General features: G+C 40.3%; 1 protein-coding gene across 1 annotated transcript in view; it reads left to right on the top strand.

Moving 5' to 3' along the window:
• Window positions 1–7636: 7636 nt before the first annotated feature.
• The window catches only part of prodhb (proline dehydrogenase (oxidase) 1b), a 32469-nt gene continuing 18593 nt past the window's right edge, over window positions 7637–21512 (top strand). The window contains exons 1-5 of the mRNA XM_017724828.2: window positions 7637–7831; window positions 17788–17822; window positions 17915–18061; window positions 19380–19444; window positions 19589–19705. Coding sequence (XP_017580317.2) covers window positions 7674–7831; window positions 17788–17822; window positions 17915–18061; window positions 19380–19444; window positions 19589–19705 — 522 coding nt within the window. The 5' untranslated portion in view covers window positions 7637–7673. The remainder of the gene's footprint in view (window positions 7832–17787; window positions 17823–17914; window positions 18062–19379; window positions 19445–19588; window positions 19706–21512) is intronic.

Genomic DNA, 21512 nt, shown 5'->3' with positions numbered 1-21512 from the left:
GACCGTCTGAGTCTTAATCTGAACCGCGGGGGGCGAAAGCGCTGGGCTATTTTAGTTCTTCTAATCAAAGTTACTGTTAAAATAAAACGAAAAAATAGGGGGAGGGGGGGTGTGTGTGTGTGGGGGGGGGGGGGGGCGCTGTCCCCACGACGTTAAAAATGATCTTGTTTCTCATCATCCTGGGGTCACATCGAGCTAAAGTGGCCCCTCCACCCCACCCAAGCACACACACACACACACACACACACACACACACACACACACACACACACACACACACACACTTGCCACTGCTGTTTATTAAGGCAATAAAAACGGGCCAAATTCATGAATTCAGCAACAGCTCATTTCCATCCCATGAACCGCTATTAGAAAAAGAAAAAAGGCCAAATGTAACTGAACAGCGCCCTCCTCTGTTTGCCACACAGAAATGAAGACCGAAAGAAGGTCAAAGCCGAAAGAAGGTCCAGACAAGGGGACAAATCGCCCGCGCGTCCTTCCCCCTGCTCTGGTTTACTTAGTACCTTCAAATAACGAGTTATTTCCCTGCAATATTAACTTTCTGAAATAGACACTTTAGTTATTGTCTCAAGAGTGTGAGACAAGTTGAAGAGTGAAACGCCATGAAAGTAATTCATTATTAATATCATGATCGTTTTGTGAGCCCGAGAGCCAGAAGGAGAAGCGGCTTAGAAGATGCGCGCGCGCGTGCGTGCGTGTGTGTGTGTGTGTGTGTGTGTGTGTGTTATTGTGAGAAGCTGGTCGTTATTTTGATTAAGATTAAGTCGATATTCAGAGAAAATAACTCATTTCGAGATGCTAATTCAGCATTTTGAAAAAAAAAGTCATATTTACAGATTCAGTCAAAATTTTGAGAAAATAAGTCGTTTTTACGGAGGGCGTCATTATTTGGAGAAAAGAACTGTTTTCGACCTGTTTAGCTAAAAGTTTGAGAAAATAAGTCATTTTTTACAGATTAATTCAATATTCAGAAAAAAAACTTATCTTGAGTTGCTAAGTCAAAATTTTAAGAAAATAATTCGCTTTTACAGAGTAAGTTAGTATTCTGAGAAAATACCTTATTTCGAGATGCTATATCAGATTTTGAGTGTTTTATATCAGATTTTGAGTCGTTATGTTTTATAGAGTACGTCAATATTCTGAGAATAATAATAAAAAAAACTTATTTCGAGATGCTAAGTCAAACTTCTGACACAGCGAGGAAATGATGAACGATGTCCTTTATTTTATTCATCTATAATAATTGAGAATAAACACAATAATAAATGACGCTTTATTAAGGTTTCTAAAGCTTTTAGCGCCACAAAATCACTACACATGCGACGTTACGTCACCAAACAGCTGCGTCACGGGCCTTTCAGACCAATGCATTGAGCGCAAGTTGTACTGTGTGTGTGTGTGTGTGAGAGAGAGAGAGAGAGAGAGAGAGAGAGAGAGACAGAGAGAGAGAGAGAGACACACACACACACAGAGAGAGAGAGAGAGTGAGAGAGAGAGAGAGAGAGAGAGAGAGACAGAGAGAGAGAAAGAGAGAGAGAGAGAGAGACACACACACACACAGAGAGAGAGAGAGAGTGTGTAAGAGAGACAGAGAGAGAGAGAGAGAGTGAGAGAGAGTGTGTGTAAGAGAGACAGAGAGAGAGAGAGAGAGAGAGAGAGAGAGAGAGTGTGTGTGTAAGAGAGACAGAGAGAGAGAGAAAGAGAGAGAGAGAGAGAGAGAGTGTGTGTGTAAGAGAGACAGAGAGAGAGAGAGAGTGAGAGAGAGTGTGTGTAAGAGAGACAAAGAGAGAGAGAGAGCCCGTCCGAGCCTGTATTGACCTCTAAAGCTAATGTCCTACCACAGAACCTTGAGTGCCTGCGTGCGGGTGGGTCTCGGCGTCCCCTTCGGAGGACCCAAGGGCTCACGCTTGACCCATCGTCCCGTCCAGCACACGCCACCCGCTGCTGACCCTAGGTTCTCTGTTGACTTTGACCAGCCCAAAGAAGCCTACAAGAGCAAAGCCACTCTAGAGCTGCTCCGAAACCTGCTGGTTCTAAAGCTGTGCTCCTACGACGTCCTGGTCGATAACAATAAACAGGTATGGAGAGTGTGACTGAGTGCAGGCTGGGTTATGAGCTGATCTCGTGTGTTTATCACTGGTTATTCAGCTCCTCCATTGCATAATAACAGTTTACGCCTCTGTCTCTATTGGAAGCGGCTGCCCTTTCCAGAGCGGACGGCTCCTGCTGTGTCCCAAATGGACTCAGTGGACGCGGATGGAGCTCAGTGTAGTATAACCACACAGATCCAGTTGACTTGAGGAGAATGAACTATTTATAACATAGAAACTGAAACCTGGAAAGCTCATGTGGGCAGAGACTGAATACACAGATCACCAGAGGAGCTCTGCTTTAGATGAGATAAAGCGCTTCCTATGCTTCTCTTTGAATTGAACTGCAGCTCAGCATGCTGTACCCATAAGACAGACCACATACAGTCTTCTTTTCCTCTGTGGTTCATTGACATCTCTATTAACTTGCAGCTTTGAAGGGCAATTATGCCAGCTGAAAAAAAAAAAAAACATGCATAATTCAATTTTAAAGATGAAAAAAAATCACTGATTTGATGGGATATGCTCAGTTCTAGAGAAACATACAGAGTAAAACTAGTTCACATTGGTGGTGATAGGAACCAGACATCCAAAGCATTGAATAGCTTTAACCACCTTACAGGAAGCTATTGAACGAAACGGTCACACCTTTTTTGATGGCGACCTATAGATGATCTACAGTTAGTTACATTATTAACAAACTTTCTGGTCATACTCAGCTGACTATCACCATCATTAGGATGTGGGTCAGGTTTATGAGTAGGGTAACGTTTAGAAATGTGGGCCTGCCAGTGGGCCCTGGCCATGTGAGGGGCTAGTAGGTTTTTTTTTTACACTCAGCTTCACCTTGAGTTGGAAATTTAGTTGAATGCAAATTGACAGACAGACTTAAGCCTTAAGGTTGAGCTGCATCTCTCTCTCTCTCTTTTCTTTTTTTTTTAATGCGATCAAACCATCTCCTAATATTATTATACAGTGTTACTGGGTAGGGGGGTGTCTTAAGTGAGGTGAAAGAAGAATTATGCTTTTTGGCTCCCCTGCCAGAAAAAACCCCAAAAAACATAGACCAGGATGGCAAGTCACCAGCAAAACTACCTGCTGTTGGAACAAAACCTCGTATCTACAAAATCGTAACTTTAGAGGAGAAGGTAAAAACCTACATTACTTTCAATGTAAGTCAATGGAACCGGGCGTCCTTCCAAGTCATTTTTGGCCATTTATTTTGGTCCATGCTTCATGAAATTTACACACAATATAAAGGCCAACATGCATTTTCAAATTATATGAAAAACTGAAAATCGACAAAAATGGAGATATGAGGTTGTGGATGCTGGTGTGCTAAATTAGCATCAGCCCAGTACTAGATCATCATAAACCAACACAGACAAGTTCTGTGTGTTTTTTTCAGCAGGGATTTTCACTTCATCATTTGAGCTTTGACAACAGCTCTATTCACCACTGAACATGTTTGATTCTGGCTAACTGAAGCACTGACTCAAGTTGAGACAACAACGACTCAATTCTGAGGGAGTGAAGGTGAGCAGCTGGTGAACGGTGAACCTCATGGGAGGCATCACATGACCACGGTATCACAGTAATGCGGTAATCATCACAGCCCTACTAAGCACAAAACATCTACAGTGGGCTATGTACATAAAGGTTTTCCCAAGAAACGGTTTTAAATATGCTGTTTGATGAAACCTTGAGCTAATGTAGTTGTCAAATAAGATCTTGGCCTAAAACATTTTTTTCAAACCCATTCATGGCCCAGAGGTACATACATGGCTCAGTAAAGCAAAATAGTCCTCAAAGAAAATTAGATTGGATTTACAGCTATTTTGTCATTATCAACATTACATACAGTATAAAACTCAGAAGGCATGTGTTGGTTCACTGGATGGCAAATAAAACGGCTGTATTGGTGTTGTGGTATCACAAACCCTGGTTCCTGTCACTGCCACTGTAAAAGAAGCCAGAGTCTGTAAATTTCTCTAGAATTAAATATTTCACATTAACCCACCCTGAATGACTGTTTGCATCTCAGTGATTGAAATGTTGAAATATCAGTCAAACTTCAGGCAGCAGATCTGTACCCCAAATTAGTCACTGCTACCCCAATTTAGTTAAGAGTGGGGCATTTGAAAACGTCCGAGTTGGAAATGGGGTGCAGTGGATCCACATCACCAAAACTCATCCCCTTTAGGAACTTTGCCTGCTGCTTTATCTTCCCATAAAAATATCGCTGCTGTCGCATCAAAACCTCTTATCTCCAAAATGATAACTTTACAGGAGAAGGAAAAAACACACTTCATTTTTAATGTAAGTCAATGGAACCAGAGTTTTTCCCACATCATTTTGGGTTATATCTTTTGACCTGTTGATCGTCAAATTCACACACAATGTAAAACGTAACAGGTACTTTCAAAGTATGTCAAAAACTGAAAAATGACAAAAATGGAGACACAAGGTTTTGTTCTGACAGCAGCGATATAGCATACGTCTAAAATGCACATAATTTACAATAATGCATACAAACCCTTTTATCTTGAAGGGGAATTTCACCATTTTTTTCTTCAAAATTTAATAATTACAATGTAAATAAGCTCATTCAGTGTGCTTTGATTTGAAAATTGCATAATAGAGAAACCTATACTCAGATTTCTTTACTGTGCTGGTGAATGGAACCAGGGGTTGTGATGTCTGCAATGTAAATATAGCCACTTCCAAAAGGACCAGTGAACATACACGTGTTTTCTGAGAGTTTATACGAAAAAGAAAATGATTTAGGTCCTTCTTTATCTTACAATACCCACCATGTTTCTCTCTGCAATGAAGGAGATTCATGACCCAAAGAATCTCTCAAAAACTATCGTTAAACAATGTCTCAGAAGGTTTATAACCACTTCATTGAGGCGGGTTTTAGAGGTATTAAAAGTTTCTTACGTCTGGTACCTATCACAACCACTGTGAACAGTATCCATCTGGAATGTCTCCTTAGACCTACATATGTATAGATATTCATATCTGCATATGAACAGATATGTACATGACTGTAGTTCCTTTCACATTGACTCTTTATTATTCTTTCATATCCTTTATTCCATTTATTCTGTCCCTTGGTTAAAAATTGCTAGTAGTCTGTTTGCTTGTCTGGTCTGTTTAGTACACTCTTAAAAATTCTTTGAGTTCTTTAGTAAAAGGAAGCTTTTCCATGCCTAATGGTTCTTTGCATGGTGGAATGGTTCTTCAAATGTATGGAGAATGTACTAATTTGAAAATGCTTGTCTCCTTTACATTGTGTGTAAATTTCATAAGGAACTGACCAAAACACACGGCCCAAAATGACTTGTAAATACTTCTGGTTCCATTGACCGACATTACAAGTAAAGTATGTTTTTCCCTTCTCCTGTAAAGTCATTATTTTGGAGATACAAGGTTTTGATCCGACAACAGTGATATGATTCTATGAAGAACCTTTGGGAAAAGGCTCTATATAGCAATTAAAAGGGTTCTTATGTTGCTATGATGTCGAGCTTGTAATAATAGAAAAGCCCTTTTTGGTGCTATTTTCAAAAAGATCCCATGTAGAACCATATACAGCACATCCTCATCAATCTGAATGATTATTTCTCCATGCGAAGAACCATTTTAGTATGAAATGGCTCTATATAGAACTCATGATTCGAAGCAGAACCTTTCCTTTTACTGAAAACTCTTGAAGGAGCATCTTTTGTTTCAGAGTGTATGCAGGGTTGGGATAGCTACTGAAAAATTAGAAGTTAGCTACTTTTTAGCTACTTTCCCGAAAATGTGTAGCTAACTGCAATTGAGCTACTTTTCCAGAAAAAGTAGTAGTGTTTACAATTTGGCTACGTTTTTTGAAAAGTAGTGCACTACTTTTTAGCTACTTTCAAAGTGTGATAGTCAGAATATTCGGAACCTCCACCTGACACGCCAAACAAGCCCAAGTGATAGTGTGAACAAGACACTGCCAATGGAAAGTTGCCAATACAAAAAAAGATGAACAAAAAGTAAGTTTGTAAAAATGTAACCAACAACCAAACTTACACAACCAAAGGTGTGATATCCAACAAACTTTTGACTAAGTAAAGGCAAAGTCAACCATTTCAGGTTTTTCCTAACACAAATCAACAAAAATAACCATAAACAAACCAAACAATTTTATGCAAAACATTTTCAACTGTTGAAATAAAACTGCTCCAATTTAAACATTTCAGCAAGATGCAGACAGACATTCAGAGTCCTTTAAACTTCAGCAACATTTTAGCCTCAAAATACACATCTGTGCCCCCGGCTCTGTTTGGGGTGAGAATCAACACAGCAGCTCCACAGCAGAACTACATTTTTAGGTAAAATAACATAATCCTTCTTTGCTGTAAAATCAATATTACACACACTTCTAACACAGTTTTCATCATAAATGGTCTTAAACACTTTAGTTAATGTAGAACTGCTCATTCACCCTTTAACGCCCAAGAAGACTGACGCGAAGCCTGCTGGTCACACAGCAACGCAGACAACGAAAAAGGCAAAGGGAAAGATTTAAGATGAACATCGATAATTTGGAGATGAATAGACTTATTTGCAGATATAAGCGCTCAGCTGGTTTCCTCACACGTTTAATCTGCAACAACTCGCGAAGATGAAGTCTCCTTCTTCAGGTTCAAGCAACTGCTCTCTTGAACCACAGCAACTTTATGCAAATGAATGGAGTGCTGACCAATCAGATTGTTGGTATGTGGCGTGAAAACGGATTTTGTCACGGCGACAGTCACACACTGAGATTTAACAATTTAACATTTTAAGTTTAAAAATAATAATAAAAAACAACATTAGACTATTTTGAGGGTTAGAACCAGCCTATAAGTCTGCATAGGCTTTCTGTCTTTGCACCTCAACCTGTGTGTTTGAGGACGCGCCCACAAAGCAGCCAACAGTTCTCAGCTCACATTAATGAAAATACAGCCTTCACTTAAACAAAGCAGAGCTACTGGAGATTTTGGGGGGAAAAAAAATCATCACAAGGGTCTTTACGCTTATTTTTATTATTAATATTATATATTTATTTATTTTTTGCAATCCCGAAAATCCTGAAATCAGGGGTTGCTACAGCTCCTGCAGCGCCCCCATTTCTGTCAGCCCTGAAACTGCTCAAACTAAGTAAACAGAAAAAAATTCTTATTGCTCCAGTGCAAAAAACCAATAAAACCAGCCTTCAGACACCAGCCATGTCTTGGCTGATCAACTACATTTCAGGTAAAAAGGGAAACGGTCTAAGTTTGAATTGCTGTATCAGTGTACCACTTTATTCACTACAGTACATTATCATTTCCAGCATATTCTCAGGCTTGTGCAGTCTGCCTGTGGTAATTCTGTCTCTCCAGTGCCTTCTTAGAAAGGTCAAGTACAGCAGTGACAGCGAAAGAAACCTGAAGGCCTCCGCACTACACACCTGTATTTTTTTTAAGTGCTTCTTATCCCCCTTCACAGCTAATGGACCTGAGCAAAACACTGCTGGGTCAGAAGGCCTTTGAGCAGCTGATGAAAATGACATTCTATGGTCAGTTTGTGGCTGGAGAGGACCACCAGTCTATCAAGCCCCTGATTCAGAAGAATAGAGCATTTGGAGTGGGCACAGTGCTCGACTACAGTGTAGAGGAAGATGTCTGTCAGGAAAGGGCTGAGAGGAAAGAAACGGGGTGAGTCATAATTCATTTTCACTTGATTTTCCCTCACTTTGTGCCTTATCTCTGCTACGTCCACATTGCCAGGGTGAAGTGGCGCAAACCATTGTTTTGCCCTAATGTGATGTTTTCAGTGGACAAGCATATCTAATCTTTCCCAGTCTGACCTGAGTCACCATATGTGGTCCTAGATTGGATAGGTATCCGATTCGTGGCCAAGCGACCTTAAAGTGAACGTTCGGGAATGCATGTGCTTTTTTCCACTGCTCGTGCACCATCATTCGGTGTTACCATCGGCAGCATCACCGAACAGAAGGTAAAGCCTATAAACGGTGGAGAAGCTACACGTCTCACCTTTTTCTCCTTCGTCTCGCTCTAATAATGAAGCTGAGAGCTGATTAATTAGCTAATTAATAAGTACTTATCTTCTGCTCTTGTGCTGCTTGTTAGTTTGTGCTGATGATGGTTCATTCATGTTGCCGAGTAGGATGCGCATGTGGGTCATTTCAGGACACCAGTTTAATCGCATTAATAACTGATTTGAATCTCTGATGTAAACGAGTGTGAACCATCATGTCAAATCTTTGGATTTGAGCTAAAAATCAGATTTGGGCAATGAGGCTTGCAATGTGAGCGTAGCCTTTGTTATTTATTTATTTATTTATTTATTTATTATGCCTTTAAGACTGATATATAAATTAAGCTACCCTTCATTAAACCCACAACAGGGAAATTCACCTCCACATTTAACACAACTGTGCAGTGACACACACACCCAGAGCGGTGAGCAGCCCTATCCACAGTGCCCAGGGGGCCAGATGGGGGTTAGGTGCCTTGCTCAAGGGTACTTCAGTCATGTCTGGTCAGCTCTGGGGATCAAACCAGCAACCTACTGGTCAAAGGGCTGGTTCCCTAACCTCCAGCCCATGACTGTCCCTTTATGCTAATTAAATATGTATATTAGCTATTTCCTGATTGGCCACTGTGTATTGTTCCTCATTCAGAAAGCAGTCCAAGCTGAAACACTCCTTTGATGTAAATAGGCGGAGCAAAACTATTATAGGCTGTATTGATGGATGTATGTAAATGACTTAGTTTGTTGTGACATCACAAAAAACAATGATTTCAGAATGGGCTGTCCTTGTGGCTTCGTTTCCATAAGTGGTGCATTGAATTTTTATTTAAAAATATTGATATAGGCCCTTTAAAGTCGCCTCACTATAAAATCACTCCAAAGCTTAGATTTATTGCTTTAGTTACCTTTGATTCAGCATCTAGCCAAAAAAAGCCATCGTCTTGGATAACATGAACCCCACCCACAGTGTGTTGTAGCAGCCCGGGGCAACCTGAAAGGTTTATGAGAAATGTGCTGCATGCTGATTTGTGACATAACATAATTCAGGGGGGTCCCAGAGGTGTTGAACTGAACAATTTTCATACTAGACTAGCACGTTACGTACCAGCTGCAGTGAAACAAGGGGCGGGGAAATCGTGCCTGTGTCTGTGAATTAGGTGTGTAAATCGGGCACAGTTTGTTGGAGCCCTGGGGCTTAGCATTAAGAAACACTCCATCTCCCCAGCAAATGTGCTAACACTTCACTGGATGGTAATTCGCAGCATATGTGGACATTTTAAAGCCCTCGTGGCAACAACCTCAGCACTTATGCACCATTATGAAGATTCCTTTTGTTCTTGAATGCACACAAACAGCATAACTTGCCAATAGGACTGGCGCTGCAGTTGGGTAATCTTTCTTGCCTGAGTGATTGCTAGAGACGTGGTTTGCATCAGAACTCTCTGCAGTTAACCCGCGGCTGTTGGCCACTCTGTAGTGTTGCACTTTGTGCAAAGCAGGCAGAGATATGCTGAGGTCTGAGCTGCACTTGGCGATGTAAACAGAAAGCTGGACCCTTATTGGCTAACACGGTCAAGGCCCCTCGCACCTGATTGGCTAGAATGTGGGCTATCAGCTCGCTCACTCTTCAGGAATTGTCACGTGGTGTGTAAAAGGAGCTGTCACTGACCACTGTGGACATTTAGATAGATAGATACACAGACAGTACAAGCTATTCATTTTTCAGGAGGTATTTTTTAGGAGATAATCCACTTGCATAAGGAAGGAAAAGGTCAAAGGAGTTCAAAAGTTATTAAAAGCTACAGAGACTCGTAACAACCACCTGCAAGACCTAGTAGACCACCAAAACTGTCCCCAGCAGATAAACAGCACTTAAAGCTTTCAATTTCCACTCTTGCTGCAGATCTGAAAACATCCACAGGTGCTTCTGCCCATCCTTCCACTGTGAGAGGACATTAAGCAAAGCTAAAGGCCACTAACTGTGATTGGGATTGTTTGAAAGGCTGAAATTTGGAGGTGTAGAAAAAACTCTCAGTATTCTTTAAAAAACTGAAAGCAAGTCTCCTGAAAATAATAAAGGCAGTAATAAAATAAAAGTAATAAAGGCAAAGATTGCAGACAGTTTGACATCATAATTAGCTGTTGAGGCTTCTATTAAATATATGTTTTCTGCCAAAGTCCCCCTCTAAAACAGCCTAGCAAAGCCCCTGGTTTTGGTGATGGAGTAGAGAGCACATTCTAACGCGATCCGACATCTCCCGTATGTGCTTAACCCTTTTGTTGCCATATGAAGGCTAAAGCAGAGAGCCGATAGATCTGGCTGTGCATTTGTGTTGTATTTCTGGGTTGTGGGATCCATACATCCATCCATCCATTATCTAAGCCGCTTCTCCGTCAGGGTCGCGGGGGGGGTGCTGGAGCCTATCCCAGCAGTCTTCGGGCGGAAGGCAGGATACACCCTGGACAGGTCGCCAGTCCATCGCAGGGGGGTTGTGGGATTTAAAGCTGATTTATCTCACTCTGGCTTAGTGATGACAGGTTCCTCTGAGCGTTCTGGCGTTTGAATTATGTCACTATTTTTAATCCTTTGTTTATAATATGAAGGCTGAAAGCAGAGATGCACTGTAACAGTAGCAAGTGGGGTTTGGGTGATTTTGGCGGTGGATTGCTGGCTGATGGATGGTCACAGGTGGATGAAATCACTCGGGGTGGTGAGGGCAGAGTCTGCTGAGTGATCTGCTGTGTGAATCATGTTGCTGTTTTAACCCTTTGTTGGAGTTTTGAAGGCCAAAAAACAGTGCAATAAAATCAGGTTTTTGGGTGATTTTTGAGCTGACTTACTCACAGAAGCTCAATGATGTCACATAAGCTTCTTAGGGCTACATGTTTACATGGTGACTGTTAAGGTCATAGCAGATGATTTACATTACTTCCATGCTCACCAAGCTATGCAGTGGCCTGTGGAGGGGCATTGTCATCATGGAAGAGACCACTCTCATCGGGATAGAAATTATTATGGGATAAAGGTGATCAATCAGAATAATGTTGCATTGATATGCATTGTTCCGTCTCCCTAATGAGACAAGTGGACAAATACACGACTTTTTGGGTTTGTTTTTACTTATCAGACTAATTGCAACCACAGCACTGAGAAAAGCCATGTTATTAACCAAGGTAGATTAAAGGGCAGTAATAGCCCCTTTTTTGCTCTCCTATAAAGAATTAAACAGCACTGAGGGTTCAGAGACGTGTACATGTGAACACTAAATATAACTTATATAGATATTTGTTTACTTAATTTGTTCTCAACCTCTGCTGTGAATCCCTCAGGGCTTCTTCTGTGTCTGATGTGATGACACCATTATATCATGGCTTACGACACCTTTAAGTCACTACTGTGTCAATGTTAGGACATTTGGTTCAGTAAATTGTACCCATTTATTGCAGCTATTGACCTTTTCCAAATTAGAGAGCAAACAGCAGAAGTCCTTAAAGGTCTTCTGGCTGAAATATAATGGATACACTGCCCACACAGACACAGGAAGAGAGAGAGAGAGAGAGAGAGAGAGAGCAAGAGCAATGACTCGCACTTAGTGACATGAGGAAAAAGAGGGCCAACATAAAGGGAGTTCCAATAAATCTCCTTTTTTTCTTGTCGCTGCTTTTACATTAGACACAGCTGTCAGACATCTAAGTCACTTTAGAGAATGTCCGCTAAGGTTACATGCGGACAGATCAATTATGTGGTGTCTGAAGGGACGCGCTGCATTCCCCTCTGAGGGCCTGATGGGGGCGCTGAATCTCCACCTGCTCTTCAGTGGGTGAGCGATAGGCCCAAAATGGAGCATTTATTGGAAATGCTTTTTATGACCGCAGCAGACCCAGGCTGGCCATTGGCTAATAAAAGCTAATTTATGTTCATCATGTGTATGTGTTTTAGAGCCTCTGCCTCTATCAGTGTTGCATTACTGTCCACCCCGACGGACCCAGTAACAACGTTACGCAGAAGTGAGTGCTCAGCTTTTCAGCATTACCAAGAGTGCAATATAAACAGAATGGAGGATGTGGCATCGGAGTGTGAGTTGGCATCCAATATGTGGGTCTTTCTGCTGGTCATCCTGACAGACGCCCACATTCCACTTCTGCCCCGCATTCTTTCAGGCTAACGCTATTGATTATGTTATTAATTGAGTACTCCGCAGATTATTTTGATTATAAATTGTGTAATCAGTTTTTTAAAGGCCAAACCATACAAGTGTATAACCTTCCAATGATTTAAAAACGCTTTACTTGAAACAGACACATCTATAGTCTGTGCAAAAGCCATAGACCACTGTTCATGTATTTAAATTTTATATAAACAAAGTGGCAGTGCAATATGCAATATGTATGGATGTATAAACAAAGTAACAGGGCAATATGCAGCATGTATGGCTGTATAAACAAAGTGACAGTGCAATATGCAGCATGTATGGCTGTATAAACAAAGTAACAGGGCAATATGCAGCATGTATGGCTGTATAAACAAAGTGACAGTGCAATATGCAGCATGTATGGCTGTATAAACAAAGTGACAGTGCAATATGCAGCATGTATGGCTGTATAAACAAAGTGGCAGTGCAATATGCAATATGTATGGATGTATAAACAAAGTAACAGGGCAATATGCAGCATGTATGGCTGTATAAACAAAGTAACAGGGCAATATGCAGCATGTATGGCTGTATAAACAAAGTGACAGTGCAATATGCAGCATGTATGGCTGTATAAACAAAGTGGAAGTGCAATATACAATATGTATGGATGTATAAACAAAACATCAGTGCCTGTATTACAGAAGAAATCTTTGCTGTGAATATTTATGCCTTGCCGCTAAAGTTCAGTCCTAGAAGTTGTTTGCATTTTCTCATATAATCCAAGTAATACAGATGTTGAGGTGTGGACTCTGGGGTGGCCCTTGCTTCTTTGTTTATTTGCAAATTTTCAGTTTCTTTTTGCAGCAATGTTTGGTAGGAGCCGCATTTTCTCAGTTTTTTCTTATTGTTTTGAACTCTTGTGTTGGAAACTCCTGTTTTTCCATCTCATTTGCATCGATTTCCCCTTTCTTACACAAGTGGATTATCTCATATCTTATCTTCTCAGAAGGATCTCCTGAAAAATGAATAACTTGTCCTTAAAGGCTGTTTTGACTGGGGATAAAATGAATCAAGGCGATCTATGATTTTTGCCCAACACTGTTTATACTGGTTTATATAGGTGAATTCAAAATATGCATTATCATTACATGGACCACTGATTCATCTAGAAGGTAAATGTTTATTTTTTATTTTTTTTTATTGGAATAAAAAAATTTAAGTCATCAAGACAGCCCTACTCTATTGTTCTGTCTCATTATTATGCAATACTTCACACTTATATGCAAATTTGTATTAGCAGGTTCACATCATTACAGAGCAATCAAATTCGCTTTCAAACATGATATTGCAAAAGATCTTCCCAAGCACTTTGCAGAATTATTGATTATATCATTGATTAGTTTGCATGAAAGCAGATGAAGCAATAAATCTTAAAGCAGAGTAATACTTGCCTTAACCTCACACTGCAAATAAAATGACCTTTTTAGTTCACGTCTCTGGTCTCATGTAAGATGAACTGCTTGTTACATACTAAGGCTTATTATTCAGGAACTACTGGGTCTTCAACACAAACTGGCTGAGCTGTTCTCAGGTTATAAGTGTGTAGTAAAACTTTGGGTCCACCAGCAGACCCATGGCCTGTTAAGGGGTTAAACATCTTCTGAGTTTTGATTACATCACCTGCACCAATTTTATTAAGCATTAACATCATGATTCACCTCCAACCTTCGCACCACCCCCATCTATCATAGAGGGAATATGCTCAGCTTGCTCAGAGACCCTCTGCAGCGTTTCACTCAGAAATGTGTCACAAGGAAGGGGAATGATTTCCAAATCTCATGGATTGAAGCAACCCGGCTATTACATGTACACAAATTCAAAGTTTGGTAAGCTTCACAGATCAGTGAGAAAAATCTCATTCATGCAATGTGTCAATTTGTAGTGTATTATACGTTTTGAATGATATTTGCTTTGTATTTATGTGAAAGGTTGCATTGTTAGTATAGATCCGTTGTAGATTCTATGTCATGTAACCAACCATGTTGGCATGGTGGCGAATTTGCCATTGTTTCCAACCTGCCTAGACTCAGTTAGCTGCAACAACACAGTCCAGCTTGGTAGCAAGCAAGCAAGCAAAATTTATTTATATAGCGCTTTTTACAACAGGTGTTGTCACAAAGCAGCTTTACAGAACAATCAGTATTACAGAGAGAAGAGAAAAGAAGAAAGAAAATCTAGGTCTGAGCCCCCCTGAGCAAGCCAGCGGCGACGGTGGCAAGGAAAAACTCCCTAAAAGAGGAAGAAACCTTGAGAGGAACCAAGACTCAGAAGGGGAACCCATCCTCCTCTGGTCGACACTGGATAGCAAACATTATTAGGATGAAGTTTTATAGTAAAGCGGGAAAAGAGAAGATCTGAGGGTGAGGACTGCACAGCGCTGTACAGCAAGAAGCTCAGTGGTGGTCAAACCGGTCCAGAAGGCTGGTGAGCAGCGGCGCTCGATCAAGGCAGAAGAGGCAACAGCATCAGACGCACAGGATGGGCAGCTGATCAGCTCGGCAGAGAAAGGAAAGAAAAACACAGAGTCAGTTCTGTAAAGAGTGGCTGACCACAGATTACAGTAAAACAGAGCAGCAGAGACTCCAGCAGGTCTAGACCTGACAGGGAAGACTAATCACCAAAGGCTTGACTGTACAAATAAGTTTTTAGCCTAGACTTAAAGATTGAGGCTAGTAGCATTAAATTACGTTGCAAAGAAAACATTAACAAACTTTTATGATGCAAAGTCCCAAAACACTTTATTAACAATAACAACGTAAAATAAATAATATTTTTCAATCATCCAATAACTTTTATTTTCCTTGCCACAGTTGGAACAAAACTGAGAACAGCTCAGCCATTTGTATTGAACTGGACTGAAGAGGCGACAAGATGTTTGTTTGTTTGTTCATTTAATGAACAATGAATGCATTTATACTTTATTTGCTGAGGAAATCAAGGTCATTAATGGTAGTCTGATGTAAGATGGTGCATTAAAGAGACTTATCAACTTGAATTTCTTTATAATGGTGTTAATTCGAACCAGGGCTCAGCATTTCTACAACTATAGCCAATATAGCCTTACTTGTTTATTGATTGACTGATTGATGGAGGAAGTTGGTTACTGACTCACTTTTTCATTTAATGTTTTATGGAATGTTAATAATGGTAAAAGAAAAGTGGCAAATGTGAAAGAAAACATTTTTCTTTGGGGACTATTTTGCCTCAATGTTTTGCATATATTTCTCATAATCATACATTTTATCATGCAATTTCAAGCATCAGACAACATATATGTAGCCAATTTCATCTAATGTCTTGCTATGAAGTACCTTTCAAAGGCATTCATCTCTTCAGACATCTGGTTCCCATCACCACCATTGTGAACAGTTCAATAAGACTCATAAAGACTCATTCATTTCCTTTAGAACAACACATTTTACGTCAAACCTCTCTGAAGGACTTTGTCTACACCTCGGTCATTTATTTATGCAGAAATTTTGAAAAAATCAATGGAATTCCCCTTCAAGGGTTAAACCATTATTATGGACTTCAACAATGTGCTGGATTTCTAACTGGCGTGTAGCAGAACCTGCACTTTCATGTTTTCCGTCTGCTCTCCAGCGCTTAGTATCAGAGCACTGAAGTGTCAGCCATGCACTCAGAGCGTGTCAGAGTCGAGCATGACCACTAATGAACAGACTTCACCGCATTTCCTTCATGTTCAGAGTTCACAGATGTCAAAACATGTACTGTGGGGGTCTGAGTGGTAGTGGTTGCCTGACTAGAGTCGAGGGAACTACTTACACTCTAAATATTTAATATGATACAGTTAAACTTTTGAGTGTAGGATGTGAGTGTGAGTGAAAGTGCACTATGGGGTTTGGATTATCCATTTGGGTTTGGCATGAAGCCCATTAGCTTCGATATGTGTAACACCAGTGTCGCCTGTCTATCTCTCTGGAATACAAATGGACTGGAAAGAGTTGAAGTTTAGTGCAGTGGGGTTTAAATTGCCAGAAGTGCCTGTTATGTGTTTAAAACTTTTTTTTTTTTTTTTTCTGAAAATGACTGTGCATTCAGACATTCATGGTTAATGACTATGGTGAACATCGAATTGAAATTTGGTGTAACGCTGGGGAGCAATGATGAGGTGGACGCATATGCGATGAGAAGCGTGATTTATTAGGGGCAAATCCAGAATCAGGGTCAAAACGGTCCAGGGTCAGAGAGCCAACATGGATAGATCGGGGAACAGACATGACAAAAAGAAACACAGACTAAACACACTATGGAGGCCAGCAGAACAAACACCCAACAATACGATACAAAGACCGAATAAAGACCAGCAGCCTAACAGGGGGAAACACAGGGCTTAAATACAACAGGGTTAACAAGACACAGGTGGTTAACACAGGTGGTTACAATCAGGGACAGGGCCTGGAAACAAGGGTGCAGGACTGGGAAGAAACAAAACAAGGAATCACATGGACAAGACCAAAGCACATGGAGGACTGAGAGGGGCCAATCGTGACATTTGGTTCCTTCACCTGATTGGTCAGGCAAAGCTCTGCAACAGTGAAATTATTATCATTTCCTTTGTGAAACTGCTGCTATTTTTGCTATGTATTATAATAGCACTAAAAAGAAAATTAAGTCAGCTCAACTTATTTCCAGGGATGAAAAACATACACAAGTTTGTATTTATTTCACACAATAATTATGCTTGTTGTATGTAAACTCTGCTAGTGTTGGGGTAATTTTCTTGGGGTAAATCTTATTTCATTGTTAAGTTTTGACTGGAAACAAAAGAGTTGAAATCTTGAAATGGTAGACGGAAAATTGTCAGGATTTTTTTCTGGATGGGATCTAGGTAGATACAGCCAAGCTAGCTTCTTCATTAGTTAGGCTTTCAGGAGCTGGCTCGAAAGCCTTTCACATTAATTTAACCACCAAAATCGTTAGGAAGTGGAATTCACCAATGATTTTTGGTTTACAATGAATGGGACCAATTTTGTGAGACAAAGGTCACCCCAGGTCTTCTGGAAGTCCTAGATATTTCACTGACTGTAAAACAATCTGTATCCTAACCATCAATCCATCTATCCATTTTCTAAGCCGCATCTCCTTCAGGGTCGCGGGGGGATGCTGGAGCCTATCCCAGCAGTCTTCGGGCGGAAGGCAATATACACCCTGGACAGGTCGCCAGTCCATCGCAGGGTTATCCTAACCAGATTTGGTCAAATTTTTTGTTTGATTGTTTTGTTTTATTTGGCCAAATTTTATAGACCTACCTCTAATAGCCCTGGTTCACCACTGGAAAAGCTTTTCATTGTTCTCACAGGTGCAATATGCATGTTTGCTGATGCTGTTTTGGTAACATTGAATTGAGTTGAGATGATTTATTTCAAAACAACACGTCTTTAATTGTTCTTTGTCAGATCACACCTGTCAGTCTCAGGAAAAGGACATTCTGGTGAGAATCTCAACTTATTTGAGCATTTCTATAACTTTAGTATGAAAGATTGCAACTAAGATGAAAAGATATTACACATTCTTCTTTAGCAGCTGTTCCTAGTGACCAGAGCTCCGTGCCCCACTGTGAGCCTGCTGATCATCGGGACGGTGTGATGAGTGCTCCCTTCTATTTCTATGCTGATGAAGCGAAATGTGACCAGCACATGGACACTTTCATTAAGTGCATCAAAGCAGCAGGTGGGAACAGCGAAAACAGGATGAAGACATTTTTTTTTTATGATGCAGTCCATGGCCCATATCAAAATTTAATACCAAATATATTGAAAAATAATTTGAAATAACATTATGTGGCATCAGAGCAATCTTATGTTCTGCGTTGTTAAAAATGAACTGTAGCCTATTAATAAAAGGCTTGTTCGTGCTAATCTTAGGCTGTTTAGTTAGTTAGGAAGTTTTACACTGTTTGCAGGGCCGCTTATTGTGAAGGGTGGGGATAGATTCAGTGGTATGTTGCTGGAGCAAGCTTTGTAGTGTAGTGCTAGCAGGAAAAGCCATGAGCTACGACGAGGGCCATTTTCCCTCTCGTATTCTTTTTGCTGTGCTGTGTTTCCAGTAAAGCTGAGTTATGGACCAGAATCTTGAGTTGTCTAAGTTTCTCCAGAGACCCTTTGCATTGCAGCATCATTAGATGTTATTCCTTGATAATTAATATACTGGAATTATCAGTGTGGAACCATGAAAATGAATCCTGGGTCTTCAAATAAATGCCAGCGCCCTTATGGCATCACTAATAGAAGATTTTTTTGACAGTTCTAGATAACACATGGGCATTTGAAGCATTTAAAGCACATTCAATTTGATTTATAGGAAACATGTAATATGAATTGACCTAGGTTTTGCTTCATATGTTGCAGATTTACAGTGGCTCTTTCAGCAAGGAGTCCCAACGTAGTTCTGCCACCACTGTTTTCTATTTCTATTACAATCATAACAATTTCCCAATGTATCCACCCAAAGATTTACAGTGGAGCATAAGTATTACTACAACACTTGCAAAGTTTTAATACAATAAGCATGATGCTATTTAAATGAACTCAAAGTGACAGATTTTTATTGCTTCTCTGAATTTTTTAGGCCATGTTGAATTACCAGGTTTTACCCAATGGTATTTCTCATTTCCTGGTCTTTTAGTTATTTTGTTGTTAAATTATTTGTAAGTAACAGATAAAGTTATGGCTGTTCAATAAGTATGCTGTTATCTATATCTATGCACATCATTCTGGACAAATATTCTTCCTTTTTTTTACTGCTTTCAACTAGTTCATTGTCACTGGATGTGCAATGTAAAGTTTCATAAAACTGTAGAAATTTCAAGCAGACTTTTAATCTTCTTTTATCTTTGAATGGGGGTGAAAACTAGGTCCTCCATGCTGTTAGTGGAGAAACTAAAATATCCACAAACCTTTAAAACAAAGTCCCTGTGTTCCTGGACAGAAACTAATTTAGCTTGTAGCACTCCTCAGCAAACAGTTCTAAAACACTCCTATTCACTCAGGTGGAAGTTCTGAAGATGGTTTCACTGCCATTAAGATGACTGCGCTGGGACACCCGCAGTTCTTGGTAAGAGAGGGATTTGCGCATGTGGATGAGGTTCAGAAAGGGTTCAGATGTTCCACGAATTTAGCTGAAACAGCTTTACAGCACAAAATTTAATGGGGTGTCTGGTCACAGCTTGTCATTTCTTGTTCCCATCTTGTTCTCTAGGTGCAGTTTTCCGAGGTGCTTGTGAAATGGAGATGTTTCTTCGGTTTTCTCACAGCCAAGCTGGGTAAAGATGACAGAGAGGTGCTGGAGCAGAAGCTGGACCTGGAGCAGATGCAGGTAGAAGGGGGGGAGGGGTCATACACAGGTCAGAGCAAATATGGGGGGATGTATATACACTAGAGCAGATAAAACCTCTGTAGATCCAGATGCACCACAGTAAAAGCCTGTAAATTCAGACAAACTAATGTAGATAAATGTATGTAGATCTAGACGCTCTCAAGCACATGAACGTCTGTAGATCTGGAACTGACAAACCTCTGTAGATCCAGTGACAATACTGCAGATAAAACTCCCAAAACCAGGAGTGCAGATAAACCTCTGTAGATCCAGACACACTGAAGTGAATCATTGATCCAGTCTATAGTAGATAAAACCTTTGTAAAAGCAGAAACACTGGATTTGGCAAACACTGAAGATCCAATTAAACTAAGCAGATAAACCTCTGTATATCCAGAAACCCTAGTGCAGACAAATGTCTGTAGATCCAGAAACGCTAGTGCAGATGAATGTCTGTAGATCCAAAAACCCTAGTGCAGATAACATCTGTAGATCTAAACAAGAGTGCAGTTAAACGTCTGTAGATCCAGAAACCCTAATGTAGATAAATGTCTGTAGATCCAAAAACGCTAATGCAGATAAATGTCTGTAGATCCAGAAACGCTAGTGCAGATAAATGTCTGTAGATCCAAAAACGCTAGTGCAGATAAATGTCTGTAGATCCAAAAACGCTAGTGCAGATAAATGTCTGTAGATCCAGAAACCAGAGTGCAGACATACCTCTATAGATCCAGAAACCCTAGTGGAGATAAATGTCTGTAGATCTAGAAACCATGGTGTGGATAGTCTGTAGATCCATAAACAAGAATGCAGATAAAACTCTGCAGATCCAGAAACATGAGTGCAGATAAATGTCTGTAGAGGGTGGGCAACATGGAGAGGCTGCTGACTGGCTACAACTGCTAAAAGAGAACCCTACGCTGGACACTTGTAATATTTTAAGCATCTGGCATTTTTACATAAATTGTTCTGTTCATGATTTAAAAAAAAAAAAACAATGACGTGATGGGTCATCCAGAGTAACAAACACATCAACATCAAGCAAGGGATTGGTAGGCAAAATTCAGTAGATCCAGTCAGATTAATGTAGATAAACCTGTGTAGATCCAGTCAGACAAGAGCAGATAAACCTTGGAGTAGATACATTTCATTAGATTCATCAGAAAAGTGCCAATAAATCTCTGTAGATTCCAACAGACTAGTACAGCAAAACGTCTGTAAATCCACATACTTTGCAGCGGACCAACCCTTGTAAAGACCTACAAGTGCAGATTAAGCACTGGATCAGATAAACCACCTTTACTACCTTTATTTCTGAGATTGTACTGTAACAAGAGTTAAAAAAAAATTTCACTAGAGCAGATAAACCTCTATAGATCTCAGTACACTTAAATAGACTGCAGCAGATCCAGTCAGATTAATGCAGATAAACTTGTGTAGATCCAGTCAGACTAGAGCAGATGAATCTTTCTAGATCTCAACACACTTAAGTAACTGAATGTCAGTAAAGAAAAGTTCAGCTCAACCTTGGCAGATCAAGTCAGACTACAGCAGATGAATGTCTGTGGATCTCATCACATTCGAGTAGATAAACTTCATTAGATTCACTCAGAGAAGTGTTGAAAAATCTCTGATTTTGAGATTCAGACAGACTAGTACAGCAAAACATCTGTAGATCCACATACTTTGCAGTGGACCAACTCTTGTAAATTGAGACAATCTGGAGCAGAGAAACACCTTTCAGATACATTAGAGCAGATAAATCTCTGTAGATCCAGACACACAAGTGCAGATAAACCTCCAGATC

This window comes from Pygocentrus nattereri, chromosome 20 (genome assembly GCF_015220715.1).
Source record: "Pygocentrus nattereri isolate fPygNat1 chromosome 20, fPygNat1.pri, whole genome shotgun sequence".
Taxonomy (NCBI): domain Eukaryota; kingdom Metazoa; phylum Chordata; class Actinopteri; order Characiformes; family Serrasalmidae; genus Pygocentrus; species Pygocentrus nattereri.
This window is presented reverse-complemented; position numbering and strand designations above follow the sequence as displayed.